Source organism: Salmo trutta, chromosome 14, assembly GCF_901001165.1.
Source record: "Salmo trutta chromosome 14, fSalTru1.1, whole genome shotgun sequence".
NCBI classification, from domain to species: domain Eukaryota; kingdom Metazoa; phylum Chordata; class Actinopteri; order Salmoniformes; family Salmonidae; genus Salmo; species Salmo trutta.
Window position 1 is genome coordinate 47536388 of NC_042970.1, and position 22870 is coordinate 47559257.

Below are 22870 nucleotides of genomic sequence, written 5' to 3' on the forward strand. Positions count from 1 at the left end.
GGATGGTCAGTCCTTGCATCAATAGCTCTGTCTATGAATTTGAGAGTGGTTACATTTCTCCAGGCCTATCCATCAGCTGTTTACCAAAACAGAGGAGGGGTGGCAGCTTTGTTATTGTGTTATTTTTTACCCAGTGTTATTCAAGTGCTAATACATTTGTGGTAATACATACATTTTCTTAAGATTTATTTTCAATCACATCCCCTGTTGATTTTGTTGTTAATCTGAAGGTGATATTGGGTCATGGCCAGTCTGCAGCAGGAGTACCCCCTGGTCCTGCTGGGGATTCTGGAGGAGCTGGCTGCTATGCGCCACTGGCTTTCCTTTCAGGACCTGTGTAGAATGGTCAGCACCCGCTTCGACCTGCAGCACCTCACAGAGCTTAGGAGCCTGCTGTTCTCCGCAGCTTGCCGCGATCCCTGTTTCCCTGCCACCCTCTTCAGAGACAGGGTCAACCCTAAGGGACTGGGGACATCCCCGATTGGCGTGGCAGCTGACATCGTCACAATATTCAACCTCATTCAAATGACGGGTGGGGTTCCTGACGAGGCCCAGGTGGCCCAGCCAATGAAAGCTCAGCTCGGCCCCAATATCGACCAATCCCCGGGGCCCTCTTTGCAAATTTCTTTGCCTATCGCTGACGAGGTGAGATTCTCCAGCCGCGATAGAGTGCGCACACTGTCAGACTCTCAGACCCTCTCAGGCCCTATCGACCAGAGCTTGCTCTGGCCCAAATCAAATTACTCGTTCCGCAAGCGTGCCAGTCTCCCTCCTGATCCCCTCTCTCTGGTCTCATCATCCCCTCCAGGCCGTGCCAGGGCTGTGTCTTTCGACTGGCACCACAACACCCCGCTGTTCGCTGGCAGTGGAAGCATCCCAGGCCAGGCTATGCAGAGCATCTACCTCCCACTGGAGACAGACAGCGAGTCCTCAAAGGATTCCCTGAGTGGAGACTCGGCACCCAGGGATCCCGGATCAGAGCCGGGATCGCAGCCGGGATCGGAGCGGCATTCCTGCGCGAAGAAGAGAGGTATTTTCAAGATGGACTTCCACAACCAGTCGCACCTCGTTCCCGAGGTGACCATTTGTACCGAGACTCCGAGAGTAGGAGTAGGAGGAAGAGGGAGGCAGGAACTTTTCACCAATCGCAGCTTCGAGATGCTCTCCAACCCGTATCCTTCGCACACTGTCTGTCGGCCTTCGCCGGAGCGCCAGGCCAAGCATGAAAGCCTGGATGACCTCCAGGACTCCACATACTTTGGCCCAGGCGGTACTATTCCTGAATGGTCCCCCCGCCACCTCCCACCCCCCAGGACCCGTAGGCCAGGATGGATGGACAAGAGCCTCAGTCTGGATGACAGGTTGGTGGGCTTGGATGACTCCGAGGGCTCCCTTCAGAGGAGACTTGCCCCCAGCCCCATCACAAACAACCCTGGTGAGTGGACCGTCAGTCCCAGACCTGAAGGAGGAGGGTGGATGGCCTGCAGTATGGGCACCCAGACAGACACCATGCCGGGCACACGGCACCTGCGGAGCCTGGTGCACGCCGACCACCTGTCCTTCATGACCTCAATGGACAACCCCGACATGATAGGCGAGGACGACATCAGCACCATCTTCCGCTTCCTGGATGACATGAGCATGTACGGCTCCACAGGGTACATCTGCCCCCCCGACGGGGGCCCTTCGGCAGCCCAGGACACCCCGGAGGCGCGGCGAGGCCGCCTGGGCCAGCTCCAGAGGCTCTTCCATTCGCTGGACGGCAGTGACGATGGCGGGCTCAAGGCCAGCGTGTGTAAACTCCTCCTGAGAATGGGCCAGATCGAGCAGAGCCTGGAGTCCCTGTCCGAGGTCAAGGCCGAGATCTCCCAGGTGCTCTCCTTCCTCCAGCGGCTGGACGAGAAGATGCAGGAGCAGGCCGTGGAAGGTAGGCGGGGAGGTAGGTGGCTGGGACCCCCCAGCGGCGGTGAGTCTTCCCTGGGTGTGCTGAGCCATCCGCTCAGCCCTGGGTCTGGTGGCTCCTCTGAGCCCCAGCCCCTGTCTGTGTCTGGGCATTCGTTTGGTAGCCTGGACTGGAACCGGTGGGGGAAGATGGAGGCGAACAAAGGTGTGAGCGAAACCAAAGTGGGGAAGAAGGGGGTGCTCTCTCGGCAGGCCTCTTGCAAGAGTGCCCTGGACTCCAAGCGGCCAAGCATCATCTCCATCTTGTCTGCACGGGATTGGACGGTGTCTTTCTCAAAAAGTAAAGATGACAAGGCCCAACCCGGGAAAACAGGACAGGTACTGTACCAACTTAGTCAGTGCAACAGTGTGTGTGTATGTGCACGCATGCATGCATGCATTCGTTTTGGAGATTTGGATTTGGTTTGGAGTGAGTGTGATAGTGTGTGCGAGTGTGAGTGTGTGTGTGTTTTATTTTAGTGTGTGTGTGTGCTCATTATGTTGCTAAATCAGACGTTTAGCTGTGTGTCTTGTAAGGCAGTCTTAGGTTCTGGGTCTGACCTGTTTTCCTGCTCCGTATAATTGTATTTTTTGCTGTTTGGAACTAGCCTGGTCAACCAGACTGCTGCACTAACGTTTTGTTTCATGTGAAGTGAATGTGAGCTATCGCTAGATCAGTCTGGTTTCACAAGGCTAGTGGCTAGTTGTGTGAGGGTAAGGAATTATAAACTCTGTGGATTTTGGGGTTTTAGGCAGAAATTTGAAAGAACTAGACTAATACAGAGACTGAAACCTAAAGCAGAACTTGAGTCAGACATTAGCTTAGTCAATTATTCCCATAGCTCTTTTACTGTCAATGCAAGACTGCCTTTCAGTAATCAGTAATTCCCCACTTCTCCACACAAAGGCAAGAGCAGGTTTGCTTGTGTGTATCCAGTTTGTTCACATATGTATTCCATATTTGTTCCTGACATTATGTTTGATTTATTTTTCTCTCTTCCTCCCATCCCTCCACATTTCCTCTTTCACATCTTTGTCCCACCTTCCATGCAGACGGACCAATCAAACAGCTCTGCCCAGAGTCACAAACTCCCTCCTCAAAAACACTCCCACTTGGTGGAGCAGGTGTCCAACTCTTCTCTCATCCGTCAGAAGGGTGGCGGTTTGACCAATCCTAGCTTGTCCTCTGGGTTGACCTCTGGGTTGACCTCTGACATCCGATTGGCTGAGGGGAGAGGAGCCCCGGTCTGGACCGTGGAGGAGAGAGAGGCCAGAATATCCCCTCTGGACCTACAGGTACTGTATAGTTTGACCTTGTTGACCTTTTGGTTGCGCAGTACTTAACGACAACTGTGGGCCGCATTAAATCAACTCACGGGACCCGTCTGGCCGCCAGCACGGGCTCCCTGCTTTCCAAGAGGAAATGTTTGGTTGCTTTTCATAAGCACATGAGCACGTATGTCTTATTGTAATCGTATATGCTGTGAATGTTCAACAGACTGAACAAATGAGTTATTTGGTCAAGATCATTATGAGATTATACTAATACATTATACATATGACATGTCTTTTGATGCACTATAACCACATTATAATGCATTAAATGAAGTTTAGCTTTCTCCCAAAATGATACAAACCAGGATTAGTCAGTGAACCTTCAGAAAATAAAGAATCACGTGTGGCTCAGTTGGTAGAGCATGGCACTTGCAATGCCATGGTTGTGGGTTTGATTCCCACAGGGGACCAGTACGAACATGTATCCACTCACTACTGTAAGTCTATCTGGATAAATGACTAAAATGTAAAATGTATATCTGAACTGGGATCCAAAAGGAACTTCCAATGAAGACGATTAAAAATATATATATATATATATGTACCCCATTTTTCTCTCCAATTTTCGATCTTGTTGCATTGCTGCAACTCCCCAACTGGCACAGAAGGCGAAGGTTGAGTCATGCGTCCTCCAAAACATGACACGCCTATCCACACTCCTTAACACCCGCCAGCTTAACCCGGAAGCCAGCCGCACCAATGTGTCGGAGGAAACACTGTTCAGCTGGCGACCGGGGTCAGCCCACAGGCACCGGGCCACAAGGAGTCGCTAGAGCACGATGAGCCAAGTAAAGCCCTACCGGCCAAACCCTCCCCTAACCCGGACGACGCTGGGCCAATTGTGCGCCGTCTTATGGGACTCTCGGTCACGGCCGGTTGTGGCACAGCCCGGGAATGAACTCGGGTCTGTAGTAACGCCTTTAGCCTTGCATGCGATGCGGTGCCTTAGACCATTGTGCCACTCGGGAGGCCCCAGTGAATAATACTTTTAATGGAACCACTGGAACGGTTATCTACTTGACTGGCATAATAGATTTGTGAACTTATGTTTTGTCTCGTAGGCCCAGGAGTCTCTAAACCCTAATAACCTGGAGTTTTGGATGGAGGACATCTACACGCCAGGTTACAGCACACTGCTGAGGCGCAAAGAGGCCAACCAGCGCAGAGCCAAAGCCTGCAAGCTGGGGGCGCTCATCTTCACTTCCATCACCATCATCCTCGTCATCGTCATCCCTATTGCCACCATGAGCTCTTGAGGCTCTGTATGCATGCCAGACATGAGACCTCCAAACAAAAATACTGATTTGATTTGTTGATTGGCGATGATGGAATGGTGGGATTCTGAATGCGGTGTTGATGTGATACTTTTTTCATATAACGGTGTAGGGGTAGTAATGTGCCCTACATTTACCATGCTCTTACAGCAGTGTATTCAGGAGAGAGTATTAAGGAAAGACAAAGCTAAACTAATGCAAATTCTTTGTGAATCTGGCGCCATGTTTTTACAATCTGTCATGGCCTTATCCTGTTGCCCACATACCTTACTGGGCTAATTTCTTTCAAGCACAAATGGAAAAAATGCATAACAGTAAAAAGCACAGCATTTATGTAGGCCTACTGTCTGCCGTTATTTCTCATTAAGTTATGTTGAATAAAATATGTATTTGTCATAATGGTTTTCGCTCCCATTTTGTCATCCATGTGCGGGAAATCAGTGATTTCCTCTATATTTTACTGGCTATGTCAATGCAGTCTTTTGATGAGATGTTGATGTTTTGGGCCTTAGGGATATGGAAAAGGAAGCCTTTGCCAGGAACCACTTTGTGAATTGAGGATTCTCTGTGTAATCTAATTTATGTTATAGCACTCTACCATGTTAGTGTACTGTATGTACACAGACACACACACACACACACATGCGTGCGCATGCACACGCACACACATCACACGTGCATGAATGCACACACACACACACATCACATTGACACATACACTACATACAATCACAGCCAAAATGTCTATGATGTGATTGTCAAGGGATATGCAGTCTTACTGGTTCTGTCACATTTCACTTGGGAAGAATGTCTATGTTGTAGTTGAGTGTACTACTAGTACTGAGGTCACCTGGGGTTAGGGCTGATGGTTCACAATTTGGAGATTGACTCTCGCAGTGCTTTGGAGGGTGATGTGAAAATGTAAGGCCAAAGTTTGTTTTGCTGTGCTGGCATTGCAGACACTGAGCCCTCACCCACCCACACAGAGTGTGGGGGGTGAGGGGGAGGGGTCGGATCCATGCATTGCTTCCTCTTAAGTGGATGTGTGTCGACTAAGTGGTCCCCTCGAGTCCAGTTGCAGATCCATTACTGTTGTTGTGTTGGTGCCACAGGAAAGCCCTAACCATGTACTCAGCACAACGCTGCCGGCCGGTGGGGATTCAGTAATGCTAATGACCCAAAACTTCTCCACATCACTGGATCCCAAACTTTTGTTTTCAGGAACCATCTACAACTTTAGGACTTTTCTCGAGACCCGCTAAATAAAGAAAGCAAGTATCCGGTTTTAAGGAACGCGCCAAAAAGGAGTCCGCTGTGACCAACCATATTTGCTCATAATGCATGCGCATTACTATCAAAAAGCATTATTCCACCCCATGTGCGCGACACGTTTTTTTTGCGATAAACAATCTGCATTTTAGACTTGTTTTTGTTACAGTGATGCTACCCTGATGGTTTTGTATTGCTGACTCCTTGATCGTGGTCCTGATAGTAGAGTTGAAGGCTTTTCTCCTGTACGCTCTTACTGTTACAGATAGTTTCAGGTTTCACTGTAATCACACTCATGTGTGAACACAATATTGTAGGTGATTGATTGATTGAATTTATTACACTGTTTTCCAAATACAAACATAAGGGCGCATCAGCCGGTGACACCTCCACATACAATTTAAGAAAATCATCAAGGATAACACAATAAAGCTTTAAAGCTTATTTCCATTGTGGTCCTTTTGGGGGGGGAACGACATAATTGACAGACATAATTGTTTGTTTCATAAAATGAGCTAATTAGTACAGTTCCAACAACTATGGACAGGTGGGAGGGAGGCCCTGGCTTAGCAGCGTGATAGTAAGTGTGGCTAGTATGCATTAGAACTGCAGGATTGTTGTTTGTTAAAGTGCTAAAGTGGATTGAGTAGTGTGTGTGTACAAAGTGGACAATTAGGAGTGAATGAACTGCGAAGTAAAATGTGCTGATAGGTGTTGCTCGTGGTATGTGTGTGGAGCACAGGAGGTTGGTGGCACCTTAGTTGGGGAGAACGGGCTCGTGGTAATGACTGGAGTAGAATAGGTGGAATGGTATCAAATAGATCAAACACATGGTTTCCAGGTATTTGATGCCATTCCATTTGCGCCGTTCCGGCCATTATTATGAGCCGTTCTCCCCTCAACAGCGTCCTGTGGTGTACAGGTGTGTGTTTGCATGCATATTTTTTTTATATTGCAATGAATGTGACATGTGGTTGCTTATCTACCTTAGTTGAACACACTGACTCTAAGTCACTCTGCATAAGAGCATCTACCTAAATAACCTAAATGTAAATGCTGTATAGCGTATGCAGTGTTTGTATGTGTTTGTTAGATAATGTGTCCGATGTCCATATTTGCATGCAGGCCTATGTAGTAGGCGGTGTGTAAATGAGTGTGTCTGTAATGAGTGTTTCTAACTATGTGTTTGCATGTGCGCATTTGCATGTTTGTGTGTGAGTGGACTATTTGTGTGTTTCTCTATATACGAATGTGTGTTCTTCTCATTATATGACACAGTAGAGTTTCTGCAGGGCCCACATATGCCAGCCTGGGCTGATTAATGATGCTGCGGGGGTACGTCCCATGTGTGACAGACCAAGTGAAAGAGGACAGGCTCCAGTGTCTGGCTAAAGGCTTGAAAACTCACAGGCATTCCTCCCTCTTACACCCCAGAGCCTTGAAGAACGTAACTTGGCAATTTTCTTTCAGCATGGGTTTTTACAAGGCAGTTGTATCAGGGCCAGCTCCAGGCATAAGCGTCATAAGCGGTCGCTTAGGGCCCAAGGTGACTAGGGGGACCCAGTCGGGGTCCCAACTTACTGTTGAGAGCCAGAATAGCAGATTACAGGTGCAAGATCGAAATTTGGTTGTGCTTCAGGAGTTTTTCTCTTGTTTTGTCAGTCACTGACAGTCACTAAATTAGTCATGTTAGCTACCAATTTATAGATTGGTAAGTTAGTCTAGCCAGTTATCTAAACTTCTAGTAATCATGGCCTAATACAGACCGAGCATGCAGGGCACGTGCCCAGGGGCCCTGACCTCCAAGGGACCTCCATTGATTTTGTTAGTCACACTCACTCAGATATCATTAACATGGCAAAAGTCATGGCAAAATGTGTGGTATTGCAGGGAATTTGCAATACCACCTTTAGGGCATCTAAAACGCTAGAGCCGGGCTAATGTATTTTGGCCTATCAATTGTAAGCATATTTACACTCCAACACAGATGGGGGCAGTAATGTGTCAATAATACCAAAGAAACGCCTTCTTCCTTGGCGCCTGGTTTTGAAATGCCTGGAACCAGATAAGACAGGTGTGGCTAGATACACAACGTAGCTTGTTTATTAAGAATCGCAATAAAAGTTGCCTTTGATAGCAGCTGGAAACATCAGCCGCGAGACACTGTCCTAGGAAAGACCGACGCCCGTAAGTGTCTTGTTTGTTTTTGTTTTCTTGTCAGTGTTGTTTACTGAAGTTAACTAATTTAGCTAGCTAGCCTGCTTGCAAAAGAAATGGAAGTGAGTCCGTTTCAATCTGTTAAAATAGCTCACGCTAGCTAGCCTATCTATTATTTATAATGTTTGCTAGCTAACGTTAGAATGACCAAATAAATAAAGTCCGAGAGGAATATAGTAGAACATATTTTATCAAGTCCCCTGCTGGGTTTCTGTCACGTGATTGTTTCCGCTTCTCATTTTTTAACCTTACTTTATCAGGACATGGAATCGACCGTGTTGAACCTGCACAACCAGTTCCAGAGTCTGCTTGCACACTCCGAGATTCTCATTGAGGGCATCGAACCACGTAAGTGACTAGTGGAGCATGCTTTTGGTTGACGGTGGAAATCAGTTTTTCTCCAGGCATTGCATATCAGGGATGGCATATCAGAGATTGCCGGTTCTCTCACTGGCTGGTGCAAATATAATTTCCCCCACACACGCTCCTCACCTGAAAAACCAAACAATGGGGGAGATTGACTTCAAAGGAATCAACATGGTCCTTAGAGAAAAGGCAGATCGTTAAACAATAACCATCCCCTTGCTTTTCTGCCCAGAGTTCATCCAGATGGCTCTGAACTTCGAGGACTGCAGGCGGAAGTGGCTCCAGTGTGATGAGACGCTTGGGGCGTGCAAGGAGGTGCTGACCAAAACGGAGACTGAGAGGGGGGCTCTGGAGGTCAAGCTGAAACACGCGCGGAACCAGGTGGACGTGGAAATCAGACGGCGCCAGCGGGCTGAGTCTGACTACGAGAAACTGGTTGGTACAGTTATAGAAAAATTACAGTACATTAAACGTGTGCTACATCACAAAAGTTGTGGTTGCTTCTATTGGGAAGTGCTGCTCTTTTGTGATGTTCATTGTTAAATAGAGGGCAGAGTTTGAAGACCACAATGGTTAATTAGTTAGTAGTTATGAGTTAGTCTGATTTAATCAGGCTGTAATACAGTTACTTGGTGTAATGCTGGATTGAGTAACTGAGCCGACAAGGTGAAAAATATGTTGGTGTCCTTGAGCAAGGCACATAACCCTATTTGCTCTAGGGGCACTGTACTACTACCATGGCTGACCCTGTAAAACAACACATTTCACTATCCGGTGTATGTCACAATAAATCTTTTTAAATTTTATTTTTATGTTGAATAAAATTACATTTGAATTTAGTCTACAGGTTATTGTGTTGGTCCTTCAGGTGGTTGAAATTTGCAACAAAGTACCAGACTTTTTTTTAGAGGGTCGGTATTGAAGTTGACATTACTATCACCTGGCACATGTGCAAAACCATGTAGACACCTGCTGGCTTCAGCATACATACTAACTGAAGTTAACATGGTTTTGCACGTGTGGCAGTTGATAGAATTGTAAACTTCAGTACCGGAGCTCTAAAAAGTCCGGTTAACAATACTTTCCTGTGGATATTTTGTCGTAAATTTCGAGCATAAGAAGGACAAACACCACGGACAACCGGAAGAGTAAGTTCAAATGCAACTTTATTAAACATTCTGGCTTGTAAGGAGCATTTACACCAGGCTGCCTATACCAATTAATTGTGCATTACGGCCTGATTTAATAAGCCTATGAGTTAGTATGAATACTGTTTGGAAGGCTAGGACATGATGGGGAAATGACCTGATCTGTGTGTTACTGTGTGTGTGTGTGTGTGTGTGTGTGTGTGTGTGTGTGTGTGTGTGTGTGTGTGTGTGTGTGTGTGTGTGTGTGTGTGTAGGAGCGTCAGATCCAGCTGATCCGGGATCTGCTGGTGGCAGATGGTTCCAGCAGCAGCCTCCACCTGAGCGAGGAGCAGCGCTCGGCCCTGGCCTTCCTCAACGCCCATTCCCAGGCCGCACAGGCCGCCAAGAACAACACCAACCTCAACAACAGCCGCAGGTACTGTACACTCCTCTACTAGGCCCTCATCAGCCTTGTCTGGGCTGTGTTCATCAGAGCACGCAAAAAAAAAGTTTGCAGTGGGAAATAATAAGAAATATTTGTTTTTGAACAAATTCAGAAACGCCTAGCCCCTTTCAGCTGTTTGCTTCAGTTAAATGCTTAGGGGGGAATTCCGACCTGAGTTAAGAGGAGGCGTAAATGGAAAGTAAATCCCCTGAGGATCTCTAGGAATAGTGGATCATAATAGGCTAACGTATTACAAGTTGTGCAGTAATTTGGGACATGTAGCCTTTTTGAATCAATATAGACCATGCGTAGCAGTATAAACCTGGAGCCTGGCGCACGGTTCACGACATCTGGACCGTTGTCATACAGTTCCATCATTAGTGAGGATTATTAGTGTAGATTTATAGGACTACTGTTCAACCCCTATTCTACACTTTTCTCACCTTCTAATATTTAATGGATTGAACAATTGAGTACTGCAACCTTCAGGATGAATCAAACCACTGTAATTCTGATTCACCAATATATTTAGTACGTAAAGGCTCTCCAAACCATTTATTTTTATTTTTTAGTAATAAATGCTTTCCTAACTCTAAATGACATACAAGATCAGAGTATTTTTAAATTGACCAATTGGTGCTGAAAATGAGATTAATATGCATGTATTTACATGGCTTTCTTTCATTGATCCCTAATATTCTCCATATATTCTGTTGAGAAAATTCAAATTAAAGGTACACCAAATTTTAAAGGGATGGCTTTAGATAAATGTACTGAAACCCCTATTGAATGAACTACATGAGAAAATCTGTTGGCCAGCAAGTGGGAGGGTTTTCAGCAGTTGAATGACATTTATTCAGGGCACGCAAGGGAACCACGCCTACAAAGCCCGCAATGCACCTGCATAAGATAAGTCAAAATACCAACTACTGAGAAGTGTGTAGGATGGGCGTACATTTCCTAAGTCTGAATCGTGCCCTTAGTGAATATGACCCAGATTGTTCTGATTCAGAACAGTGATCATAACCAAGCCTCCCGTCATGTTTTTATAGGTTAACCACCATAGATGAATCTGCTTCCTTGTTGTCAGACATTAGCTATGACAAAACGGATGATTCTCTGGTAAGTATATCCGCTTTACATTTTCCCCAAGGGGCCATTTGTCTTGGGCATTGTAGTTGTGCGTCATCACAAAAAGACATGAATACAATATGCCAAAATAGAAAAAGTGATCAAATAAACTTAACAAAAATATAAACGCAACATATATATATAAAGTGTGGGTCCCATCTTTCATGTGCTGAAATAAAAGATCCCCGAAATCTTACATGCGCACAAAAAGTTTACATCCCTGTTAGTGAGCATTTCTCCTTTGTCAAGATGATCCATGCACTTGACATGTGTGGCATATCAAGAAGCTGATTAAACAGAATGATCATTATACAGGCGCACCTTATGCTGGGGACAATAAAAGGCCACTCTAAAATGTACAGTTTTGTCACACAACACAATGCTACAGATGTCTCAAGTTTTGAAGGAGTGTGCAATTGGCCTGCTGACTGCAGGAATGTCCACCAGAGCTGTTGCCAGAGAATTTAATGTTAATTTCTCTACCATAAGCTGCCTCCAACGTCGTTTTAGAGAATTTGGCAGTACATCCAACCGGCCTCACAACCGCAGACCACATGTAACCATGCCAGCCCAGGACCTCCACACCCGGCTTCTTCACCTGCCATTGAAGCCGAGTGGGACAACATTCCACAATCAATAGCCAGATCATCTCTTTGCAAAGGAGATGTCACGCTGCATGAGGCACATGCTGGTCACACCAGATACTGACTGGTCCTCTTTATTTTTCTTTATTATTATTTTTATTTTTAAGGTATCTGTCACCAACAGATGCATATCTGTATTCCCAGAAGTGCAATCCATAGAGTAGGCCCTAATGAATTTATTTCAATTGACTGATTTCCTTTTAAATAACTGTAACTCAGTAAAGTCTTTGAAATTGTTGCGTTTTTATATTTTTGTTAAATGTAGCTATAGCCACACTAATACTACATAATATTCTAGATATTCTCATAAACATGAACTGTGGAGTCACCATTCTCTATTCCCTGTAGGACTCCTCTGTGATGAGGACAGTGCGACTGAGGAAGCGCCAGAAAAGGGTGTGTGGAGAGTTACTATTTAGTTTAGAGCCTGACAGATCCACAATAGAAATGTACATGTCTTATTTTTTATTTTTTTTCTTCAAACGTTATATCTAAAGCATCTGTAGTCAAGGATAGAGTGGCAATTATGACAACATTTCCACTCTATCTACAATGCTCAGTCATCTGAAAGTTTGGTTCGCTAAGTCGTTCCTATTTGTTTCCACAGCGCTCTTCCAGAAACCTTGTTGAGCCACCCCAGCAAGAGGTGAAGAAACCCCGCTCCAGTGACCGACCATCAGAGAGGGTACTACTCAATGCAGGCTTCTGAAACTAACTCCAGTGAAGCTAATACAACATCTACAAAATGACTTCATTTCTGACCCTAGTCTCACTTGATTTGGATCGCACTCCAGCACACTGCTATTCAATGTATAGAATTTTGGTCACTAGACCAGTTGCTTTACATAAAAAAAAAAAAAAAATAGATATTGCTTCTGTGTTTGCTTTCTCCTTTGAGTATTATTTCCTGTCAATCACAGGATATGTATGTATTGTTGCAGATTAATAACTCCATAGTGACCAAAACCACCATCACAGTGCCCGTCAATGGAGGTCCCGTGGAGGCCGTGTCCACCATCAAGACAGTGCCCGGATACTGGACACGCAGCAGGACTGGTGAGACGACACTAGCAAGCCTAGATACATCCTTATTTTCATCTGCCAGGGGCATGTTCAAATGGGCACAGCGTAGTGAAGTTTGTTGAAACGGAAAGCGAAAATTATTGGACAAGTTCAGGTAATGGGCTACCTCCCTTGTTTGAAAAGGTTTCGTGCATAAACACCACTTTTTTGTAAATCCCAGCAACTGCCACTAGATTTCAAGGAGATAACAATAGTTCCCTGCTATATCTGTAACTGTATATCTCTTCTTTCAGATCCTCAGGGCTGGGACAGTACCACTACTATTGACCAATCAGAGACGGCTAGCGAGGCACCCAGCACCCCATGCAGTGATGCTCCGCCCCCACTCAAAACACCCAGAGCCAAAGGCGGGGTCCGAAAGCACGAATTCCTCGCCAAAACGGTACACATTGTCATTATTGTTTTTGTTATTTTTAGTATTTATTTTTTATTTTTTACAGCATTGGGAAAATATTTTTGTCACATAATTGAGGTTGTTGACCCAGGTAAGTCTTTTAAATTTAGTAATCTTATCTACCGTCTAATGATTTGTCCGACATCTACACGTTCAAGCCAAGAGTCTCTGTTCTGGCCCTTTCTAACGCAGGTTATCAAGTCAGAGATCTGCGTGCCCTGCGGAAGGAAGACCAAGTTTGGAAAGCTCTGCCTGAGGTGCCAGGACTGCAGGATTGTGGCTCACCCCGAGTGCCGTGATCGCTGCCCCCTGCCCTGCAACCCTGCCTCCACAGGCAGCACAACCGTCAGGACCAGAGAGGTACTGAACCTGTGCAGTTAGTTATACATGCATAGATTGACAAGACTTTATATTTGCGACACTTGGTGCTCATACAGCAATAACTGACCATTATGCTATTTTCTTCATATCGGATTCAGGGTTTACCTGCGTATGGTTTGGTATATTCTGGACACCATTCCTGAATTTGTATTGGTACCATCTTTGTCTCGAATGCCTTCTCCAAACTTTGCATGTCATAACTGTATCTCTTGTGTTCTAGCCAAGCACCCTTGCAGACTACGCTCCCTCCTCCTCTCCCATGATCCCAGCCCTAGTGGTCCACTGTGTCAAAGAGATTGAACACAGGGGTTTAAATGAGGTGAGCAGCCAATTTAGCACTTACAAAATTCACTTTGATAAAAGGAAAGAACATCAGTCATATCTTCAGATATTAGCTCTGGTAACAAATGCATTTTTACCTTGATAATTCCTGTTTTATCTGTCCCTATTGCCTGTTAACGTTCCTGCCCATTTTTTTTTCTCTCTCTCTCCACCGCCCCTCTCAGACGGGTCTGTACCGTGTGTCAGGCGAGGGGCGCACAGTGAAGGAGCTGAAGGAGAGGTTCCTGCGGGAGAAGACAGTGCCGGCCCTGGCCAAGGTGGATGACATCCACTGTGTCACGGGCCTCCTCAAGGACTTCCTGAGGAACCTCCCTGAGCCCCTCCTCACCTTCCGCCTCAACCGCGCCTTCATGGTGGCTGCAGGTCCGTCCTTGGCAGTTGGCTGTCTTTAAGGGGTTAAATAGATTTTAAAACGTAGACGTTATTCTGGTTATGTTCAAGTGCATTCGGGTATGCGTTAAAGGGATAGTTCACCCAGATTACAAAATGACGCATTTGTTTCCTTACCTTGTGAGTACTCTATGGAGTGCCTCTATCACTCTTGTCTTGTCCACAGAAATTCAGGACGATGACAATAGCCTGGCGCTTATCTACCAGACCATCAGTGAGCTGCCCCAACCCAACAGAGACACTCTGGCCTATCTAGCCATCCACCTGCAGAGGTACGGCAGCACTTCCACCCCTTCACGGTCACTTTGCAAATCTGTCACTTTCCATTTCCAGGCGAAAGTGCTGCCCCCTACCTGTATTTGTTTGTAAACTGTGGTGGTGGATGTTTGGTGAATGTAACCGTCATTTTACTTTCTGTGGTAACCGCCCTCCATAATCAAAGGCACGTTTTAAAAGTGTCCTGATTTCACAAGGCACTGCAGAAGCTCCGTTCACTTGAGTCTCTCTGAAATGGTTGACTTCTGGTGCTTTTAGGGTGGCCCGGTGTGTACTAGATACCAAGATGGACGTCACCAACTTGGCCAGAGTGTTCGGGCCCACCCTGGTAGGCCATGCCGTCCCAGAACCAGACCCCATGACCATCCTGCAGGATACCAACAGACAACCAAGGGTATGTATGGAACTATACAAATATGACTCCGCTAAATGTACTTTTTTTTCTCACCTTTTTTATTTTTTTTCCCCTGAAGGATGCGGACACTAGTTTATCAACTGTCTTGTTTTTAACATACGATTTGTGTTATATTTTAGCACTCTTTCAATACTTAATGAGAATGATTCTCACCATACAGAAATGAGTGTTAGTCTCCACACAACAGGGTATTTGATTCCTATTGATGTAAACAGGTGATGGAGCGCTTGTTGGACCTTCCTCATGAGTACTGGAGCCAGTACACAGTGGACCAGCAGGCCCACGCAGACAACATGGTCAAGGGCAATGCTAACTGCTACAACACTCCTGACCACAAAGGTAAACACCACTGAGAACCAGTCTGTCCTGTCCCATAGACTAGTGTCAAGGAATGTTTAAATACAAAACATATCCTTTATCATTGCTATGGCCTTCTAACTCAAACTTGAATGTTTTTATGGCCATAGTGTTTGGGTAATGTGCAGAAAAGATTTCACAATTTTCTCCTGAATGTGTTAATTCTCCCCCAACCAGTGAGCATGCTGGGGCCAGTGACCACTCCAGAACACCAGATGACCAAAACTCCCTCCTCCAGCTCCCTGTCCCAGCGAATGAAGAAGACCCTGTCAAACACCACCATGTAAGCAGCACCACTCTAAACATAGGCCCCCCCCAAGATCTTAATGCACATCTCAAATGGGTTGTGTTCCATTAGGAGCCAAATAAGAAAACATACTGAAACAGGAAGGGAGTACCTGGTCCAATAACAAATGCTAATGATTGTTTAACATTTTCTATTGCGGGTCCTAATTAACATGACCCTGGTGTTTTAGTTTTGAGCAATGTTCCTTCTCTGTGGGTGATACATTTGTCCACCATTTTTTTTGAAAATTCTCATTAGCTTGGATTATATCAGTGCTTTAATTTGATGAATGTGTGCTTCGATCTGTCCTTGAATGGGTATTTAGCGGTCTGTTGTATTTCTTCCTAGTATTGGAGTGATGGAGGTTCATGTTTTTTTTTCTTGTGTGATTTTACAGATTTGGAAGCAAGAGCAAGGCATCTGCTAGCTCAAGTCGCCAAGGAGGCTTTTTTGCCTCCCCTCAGCTGAAGTAGTGGTCAAACCACAGCATTCAGGGAAACGATTACAATTTTACTCATTTTGTTTTATACTCTTTTTCTAAAGAACCAGTAATGTGGTCAAGGAGAAAATCTGTTCTTAACTTTAGCTACTGTATATAAGTGGCAGGTAGCCTAGCGGTGAAGAGCGTAGGGCCAGTAACTGAAAGGTTGCTGGTTCGAATCCACGTGCCAACTAGGTGAAACATCTGTCGACGTGCCCTTGAGCAAGGCACTTAACCCTAATTGCTCCTGTATGTCACTCTGGATAAAATAATCTACTTAAATGTACTGTATTTCATACACTTTTATATCACACCCTTTAAACTCTTTTATGAACCATGCAATACTTGATTTAGCTTTAAACTAACTGCTGCTAATAACTTTATGTAATGTTAAACTAAAACTCTATTTTATTGATATTTTATGCTATAAAATGTTTATCTCCACTTTTGTGGAATATGTTTGTACTTGTGATGACTAGGGCCAGGAGTTTGGGGCACTTTTTGTGGTGTTGTGCTTTAACCATTTATTTCCAGCATTATCCACTAGGTTTGCTGCACGTAGGAAATCCTAGGAAATGTTATTCAGTTGACACAAGCTGTCTCCAATCAATCAATATCGGGTTGTGCGTGTGTTTCGGTGGGAGGATCGCCTTAGACAGTGGAGCCGCAGTGCTGTGAATCTTAATTGCACAACGCCTTTTATTTGGCAGGGAATACTATTTGTAGATCATTGATTCTACACTTCACTTTTCTCAAGTGGATCGAATCCTCTCCAACGGACTCGGAAATTTTAGCATTTATTTTTTAATTAGGGTCAGTTAAAGGAGAGTCTTTGGCTGCTTTTACACAGGCAGCCCAATTCTTGTCTTATTTTCACTCATTGGTCTTTTGACCAATCAGATCAGGTCTTAAAAAAAGATCTGATGTGAAAAGAGCTGATGTGATTGGTCAAAAGACCAATGAGTGGGGAAAAAAATATCAGAATTGGGCTGCCTGTGTCAACACAGACAATGAAACCAACCATGGAAGTATATTGTAATGAATTTTGGGTGGAAGCCGGTTTCATTGATTCTCCCCTTTTCAACTGCCCATAATGGATCCATTTTAAGCTTTAACTTCCGAGTCGGCTGGAGAGGATCAGCACGAGAAAAGTGAGGTGTAGAATCACTGATCTACAAATACTACTCCCTGCCAAATCCGTTTTGTACGATTTAAAAAAAGGAAAAAAAAGTTGTTTTTTTTTTATTTTTTTAACAGAGCTACGCCTTCCCCGCCACACACGCACAACCAGACATTGATTGATTTTGATTGGAAACAGCTTGTGTCAATTACAGAACACTTCCTACCCGCAGCAACATTAGTGGACAATGCTGGAAATACCAGTAAGAGCACAGGGCCTCAAAGTTCCCCAAAACTTCTGGCCGTTGTGATGACTTATCAGTATGGTCCAATCTGTCTACTAATGGAAGTCTATATCCACCCATGAATACATGTGACTTTGCTGCTTCATCAAACCAAGGACCTTTGACTCTTCTCTGTGAATTGATCAGTTGACCACTATACAGTACATACTGTTGTGTAAAGCCTAATCGTGTGTACATTATCTATTGATAGTTGGTCTCTTTTTATACTGTGATTGTAATCACAGAGTTAGTGGTACACTAGCGCTGGATTGGACCAGAAAAAAAAATAACATTTTTGAATTATTTGTTCAAGTCTACATTTTGGTGCAATCTTTTGGGGCTTGTCCTGCAGCTGTTAATGTGATCTACATTTTGGAATGCAATGATTGTTTTACTTTGATGTTTTTTTTTTTTTTCTTTTACAGTAAAATAATCATGCTAACCTCCTCCATAAGGTAACACATAAAAAGGGGATTATGTAAACTTTCTAACCAAAGATGGCAACGGAAACACGAGAATGGCTCTTACTGGCCATCTCTGTACGGATTTGAATAGGACTTGTAAGTCATGTATGGATGTATGTATGTATGTATCCGGGCATCCTTGTGCTCATAGTAGATGTCGTCGTACTACGTACGTTGCGGTTGAATTCAAGTTTCTGTGTTGTTTATCATATGGCTTCCAAAGAACCTATAGGATTCTCTGCCTTCTAATACAAACTCTCTAACCAAAAAGTGTTGTTATTCATACACAATTATCATGCCAATTGTAAAACTTGATGGGAAGGAGATGTAAAGAGTTGAAGATTTCTATACAATCACATTTATGTAGTGATTTCCCTTTTGTGTGTGTCACAGTGCCCCTTTCATTTATTTTCCTACCTGAAGAGTGTTTTTTATCCACAAGGGGGCGCAATAGCACAATTTTTGACACCCTCATAATGCACTGTGAATACTGTATTTTATTTTTTTTTTAAAAGAGGGGAAAGGTAGTTTAAAGAAATACAGTAGTTGATCATGTGAATATACCATTTTGTAGTTGTCATTGTTGGTCATGACAGAATTTAAAAGGGATATTTCACTGCAAATGTTTTCAGGGATAATACACAGCTAACGTAAAGTTTACGTCATGTCTCATGCTGCCGCTTGTATAGATTCGGGCTATATAGGGCTATGTCTCAATCCCAAATTAAAGGAAGCAATTAGAAACCAGTTATTTTCTTTATATCAACTGTTTTTGAAGACTGCAAATATTTCTGAGGCAAGTTTTTAGGCCACTTGCAATGATCACGACATGCGAAGTCTCAATTGTGTGCACCACATCCCAATGAAATCAATGTACTTCTGTCAGACCTCAAGTGTATTCTGGAATCTGTGTGCATGGTGCAATTCACATCTAGGATGTTTGGAGGGGAGGAAAGAGGGAGCAGGAGTGATAGAGGGGAGGGCGTGATAGATTCTGATAGAGTTTGCACCAGCTGCACAGCAAATCTGTTTATTCTGCCCAATTTGGCATCAAACACAACAGGCTGCTGAGTGCCTGATACTGCTGCAGTGCCCCATTAAAATAGAATTTATTGCTGCCTTAAGAGCAGCACGCATTACACACTTTCTCTCCTCCCTCGCTCTCTCATTTGCACTTCTCATCCCTGGCTGGCTGTTTCCTGTTTGTATTTTTTTTTTCTCACCAGCTGCTGTCAGACAAGCTCGTCAGAGTGGCTCATTACGGGGCCAAATGGGCAGAGAAATACAACCATGGCCGCCTACTTGTCAGCCCCCACCACCCTGGCATAAACACCTATCCTGTCACCTGAGAGAATGCCTCGGACACTTCATTGAAAGCCAGTCCCTATTTCCGTCGTGGCTGCATACCTGGATAAAGGTGCAAAAAGTGTACCCAAGTTTTCATGTAGAAATATAACAGTCTGAATGAGCCTTTGCTTGGTGCTGATCAAGTCTCTTCTCTTCTGGTACACGGAACCGTGTTTTCTCTAACTGTTACATTTCTATTATAGCCGACAATGCCTCCCCTCAATGACTGCTGTGACGTTACAATAAGTTGGAAAGCTTGGACAATTTGCACGCCACGGTCTGTTCTCATTAAGGGACAGCATCCTACTATCCAGATGAGGAACAGTGAATCGCTAGCATCCCAGATGTGCCACATTATGGCAAATATCTATCATGGATGTGGTGCGTTTGATGACCTTGAACACCAAGTGCAATTGGGAGAAGTCTGGTTTATTAGTATTTCAAATCGATTAACTTGGTTGAGGGCATTATTCCAATACAGGAGCAATTACTCCTAAAGTGAGAGTATGGAGACCTTGATGTGTGTAGTAGGGAAATGGACTGAGATTCCTGTTTGGTTCAGTGGATATGTTAATTTGAAAATGTTTCCCCTCAAAACACAAACACACACACACGACGCAAACCAAACGAGACTACTTTTGCCACAGTTCTGGCTCTGGTACATTAGAAATGACAGGCCTTCAAAGAAAAAGGAAGTTTTCAGTGACAGGTTCCTGCCAACTGACTGACATCATGGGTCGCCTGGGCCGGCAGCACATAAGCACACACACCACTGACTTTGGAGCTTCCACCACCACCTCTTGCATGTTTTATTCATGGCTTTCGGAGACTGGCGGCACACACACACACGCACTAGAATCGCACCTCAGGCAGACGCACATACACACACATGTTCAGAAAGTACTATTCTGTTAATGAATAAATTGTGATATTATTGTACACTAAATCCTTACCTGCCAACATGACAGACTGACATTAGATCAGAAATGATTGTATCCAAAGATTAACTGTACCTCACACATACTATTATCTGTAAGGTACTTCAGTCGAGCAGTGAATTTCAAACACAGATTCAACCACAAAGACCAGGAAAGTTTTCCAATGCCTCGCAAAGAAGGGCAGCTATTGGTAGATGGATTAAAAAAAAGCAGACATTGAATATCCCTTTGAACATGGTGAAGTTATTAATAACACTTTGGATGGTGTATTACTACACCCAGTCACTACAAAGATAGGCGTCCTTCCTAACTCAGTGGCCGGAGAGGAAGACAACCGTTCAGGGATTTCACCATGAGGCCACTGGTCACTTAAACAGTTTACAGAGTTCAATGGCTGTGATAGGAGAAAAATTAGGATGGATCAACAACATTTTAGTTACTCTACAATACTAACCTAATTTACAGAGTGAAAAGAAGGAAGCCTGTACAGAATACAAATATTTCAAAACATGCATCCTGTTTGCAACACCAAAGTAATACTACAAAAAATGTGGGAAGTCAATTTACTTTTTGTCCTGAAAACAAAGTGTTATGTTTGGGGCAGATACAATACAATACATTACTGAGTACCACTCTCCATATTTTTAAACATAGTAGTGGCTGCATCATGTTATGGGCATGCTTGTAATTGTTAAGGACCCGGGAGTTTTTTAGGATAAAAAATAAATGGAATAGAGCTAAGCACAGGAAAAATCCTAGAGGAAAACCTGGTTGTCTGCTTTCCACCAGAAACTGGGAGATGAATTCACAGGGGCTGAATACTTACCTAATCAAGACATTTTAGTATTTTATTTTTTATAAATAGTAATAAAAAAAACATCTTCCACTTTGACATCACAGAGTATTTTGGGGGTGTGAAGGGACTCTATATAAATCAGGGGTCTTCAACCTTTTCTTGCCCAGGGACCCCCTTTCAGGCAAACTGGAAAACCCCCATCATACGTTAGCAAAAATGTTTTTCACATTTCTTGTCTTATCATTAGGTGAATGAATATATTTGGTAGATTGTTTTTCATTATTTTGACCTCCCCACATTATAATTGGAAGAGGAAGTGTAAACTCTATTATAGTCTATTAGCTAGAAAGGTAACTCCAAACATGGTTGCCAAGAGCAGCTGTTTAGCCATTTGTAGGCAAACATGTATGTCCAATTCAAGAAAGCTTACCAGCAGCCAGAGGCACTTACCAACTAGTAGCCTATTTGCGTGTGCTTTTTCAAAGCCTATGTCAGATACTCCAGTGAGTGTAATTGGTTACAATGAGTGAAATTAAGTTGACATCATTAGAAATATATATTCTGCTCTTGTCTACTATAGGTATGTAATTAAAAATGTGTTTATTCTGTTGTTGCTAGCGATATTCATAGAAACGTTGAAATAAAACAAATATTTATTTGACTTTCTTTGAAATATATTTTAGCAAACCCCCTGCAGTACCGGCCACGGACTCCTGGTTGAATACCCCTGATATAAATTAACAGTTTCATATGTTCAAATACATTGATATTCTTTTGATCTCATCTTTTTGATTTTGTGTGTTCAGTCAATTGAAGAGAATAGCATCAAGTTTGTGAAGAAAGAGCTGTAGAGGATGAAGAGGATTCCAGATCTCCCAGAATGCTTTGGAAGTCAAAGGGAGGATGAGGAAGGGGTGAACACTGAATGAGAATCAGCTGAGCAGTGCCAGAGAGGGCGGTCTGAAGATCACACTGCACGTCCTGAGGAACATGAACCAGAATGAGCTCGCTAACACACTACATAGAACTAAGAAATCTTTAAATAATATTTGAATACGTTTATATAATATGAGCCAAACAAAATGTGTTAGCTTAAAAAGCCCCTTTTGTGCAATAAGACTGTGCAATTAAGTATGAATTTGCATGTAGTCTCTAGGTGCTAAATTTAATGCTAAATTCATGAAATGCATAGTATATACCAAACAAAGTAAATACCTTAGTATAGTGGAGGCTTACCTCTGTAGATAATTAAAAACATCTATTGCACATAGACTTTCAGCTTGAAATCCTGAATACAATAAAAAAAGGAAAAAAATTAGGTTCTGGTTAAATGTTTTGTTTTTGGTCTCCCAAGTGGTGCAGCTGTCTAAGGCACTGCATCACGGTGCCACTACAGCCCCAGGTTCAAGCCCAGGTTGTGTTACATCTGGCTGTGAACGGGAAAACCCATGAGGCGGTGCACAATTGGCCCAGCGTTGTCTGGGTTAGGGGAAGGTTTGGCCAGCCGCAATTTCCTTGTTCCATCGCGCTCTAGCAAGCTGATGGCAGTTGTACTGTGTTTCCTCTGACACGTTGGTGTGGCTGGCTTCTGGGTTAAGCGAGCAGTGTGTCAAGAAGCAGTGCAGCTTGGCAGGGTTGTGCTTTGGAGGATGCATGGCTCTCGACCTTCACCTTTCCCGAGTCAGTACGGGAGTTGCAGCGATGGGACAAGACTGTACCAATTGGATATCACGAAACTGGGGTAAAAGAACCCCCCCCCCATTTTTTT

The 22870-nt window shown here is 44.0% G+C and overlaps 2 protein-coding genes across 2 annotated transcripts; both read left to right on the top strand.

The window, feature by feature from the left end:
* The first annotated feature begins 243 nt into the window (after positions 1 to 243).
* LOC115208286 (major intrinsically disordered Notch2-binding receptor 1-like) lies at positions 244 to 4946 on the top strand. The gene is made up of 3 exons (XM_029776222.1): positions 244 to 2280; positions 2995 to 3237; positions 4338 to 4946. The coding sequence occupies exons 1-3, from the start codon at positions 244 to 246 to the stop codon at positions 4530 to 4532; spliced, it is 2475 nt and encodes an 824-aa protein (XP_029632082.1). The 3' UTR covers positions 4533 to 4946.
* A 2899-nt stretch (positions 4947 to 7845) lies between these two features.
* Positions 7846 to 18308, top strand: LOC115208288 (rac GTPase-activating protein 1). Its single transcript, XM_029776223.1, has 17 exons — positions 7846 to 8006; positions 8297 to 8384; positions 8635 to 8837; positions 9805 to 9965; positions 11027 to 11096; positions 12098 to 12145; positions 12357 to 12434; positions 12691 to 12805; positions 13066 to 13214; positions 13419 to 13586; positions 13828 to 13926; positions 14114 to 14312; positions 14506 to 14611; positions 14874 to 15009; positions 15246 to 15369; positions 15565 to 15670; positions 16071 to 18308. Exons 2-17 carry the CDS (start codon positions 8300 to 8302, stop codon positions 16144 to 16146), a joined length of 1923 nt encoding a protein of 640 aa, XP_029632083.1. The 5' UTR covers positions 7846 to 8006; positions 8297 to 8299; the 3' UTR covers positions 16147 to 18308.
* Positions 18309 to 22870: the final 4562 nt, after the last annotated feature.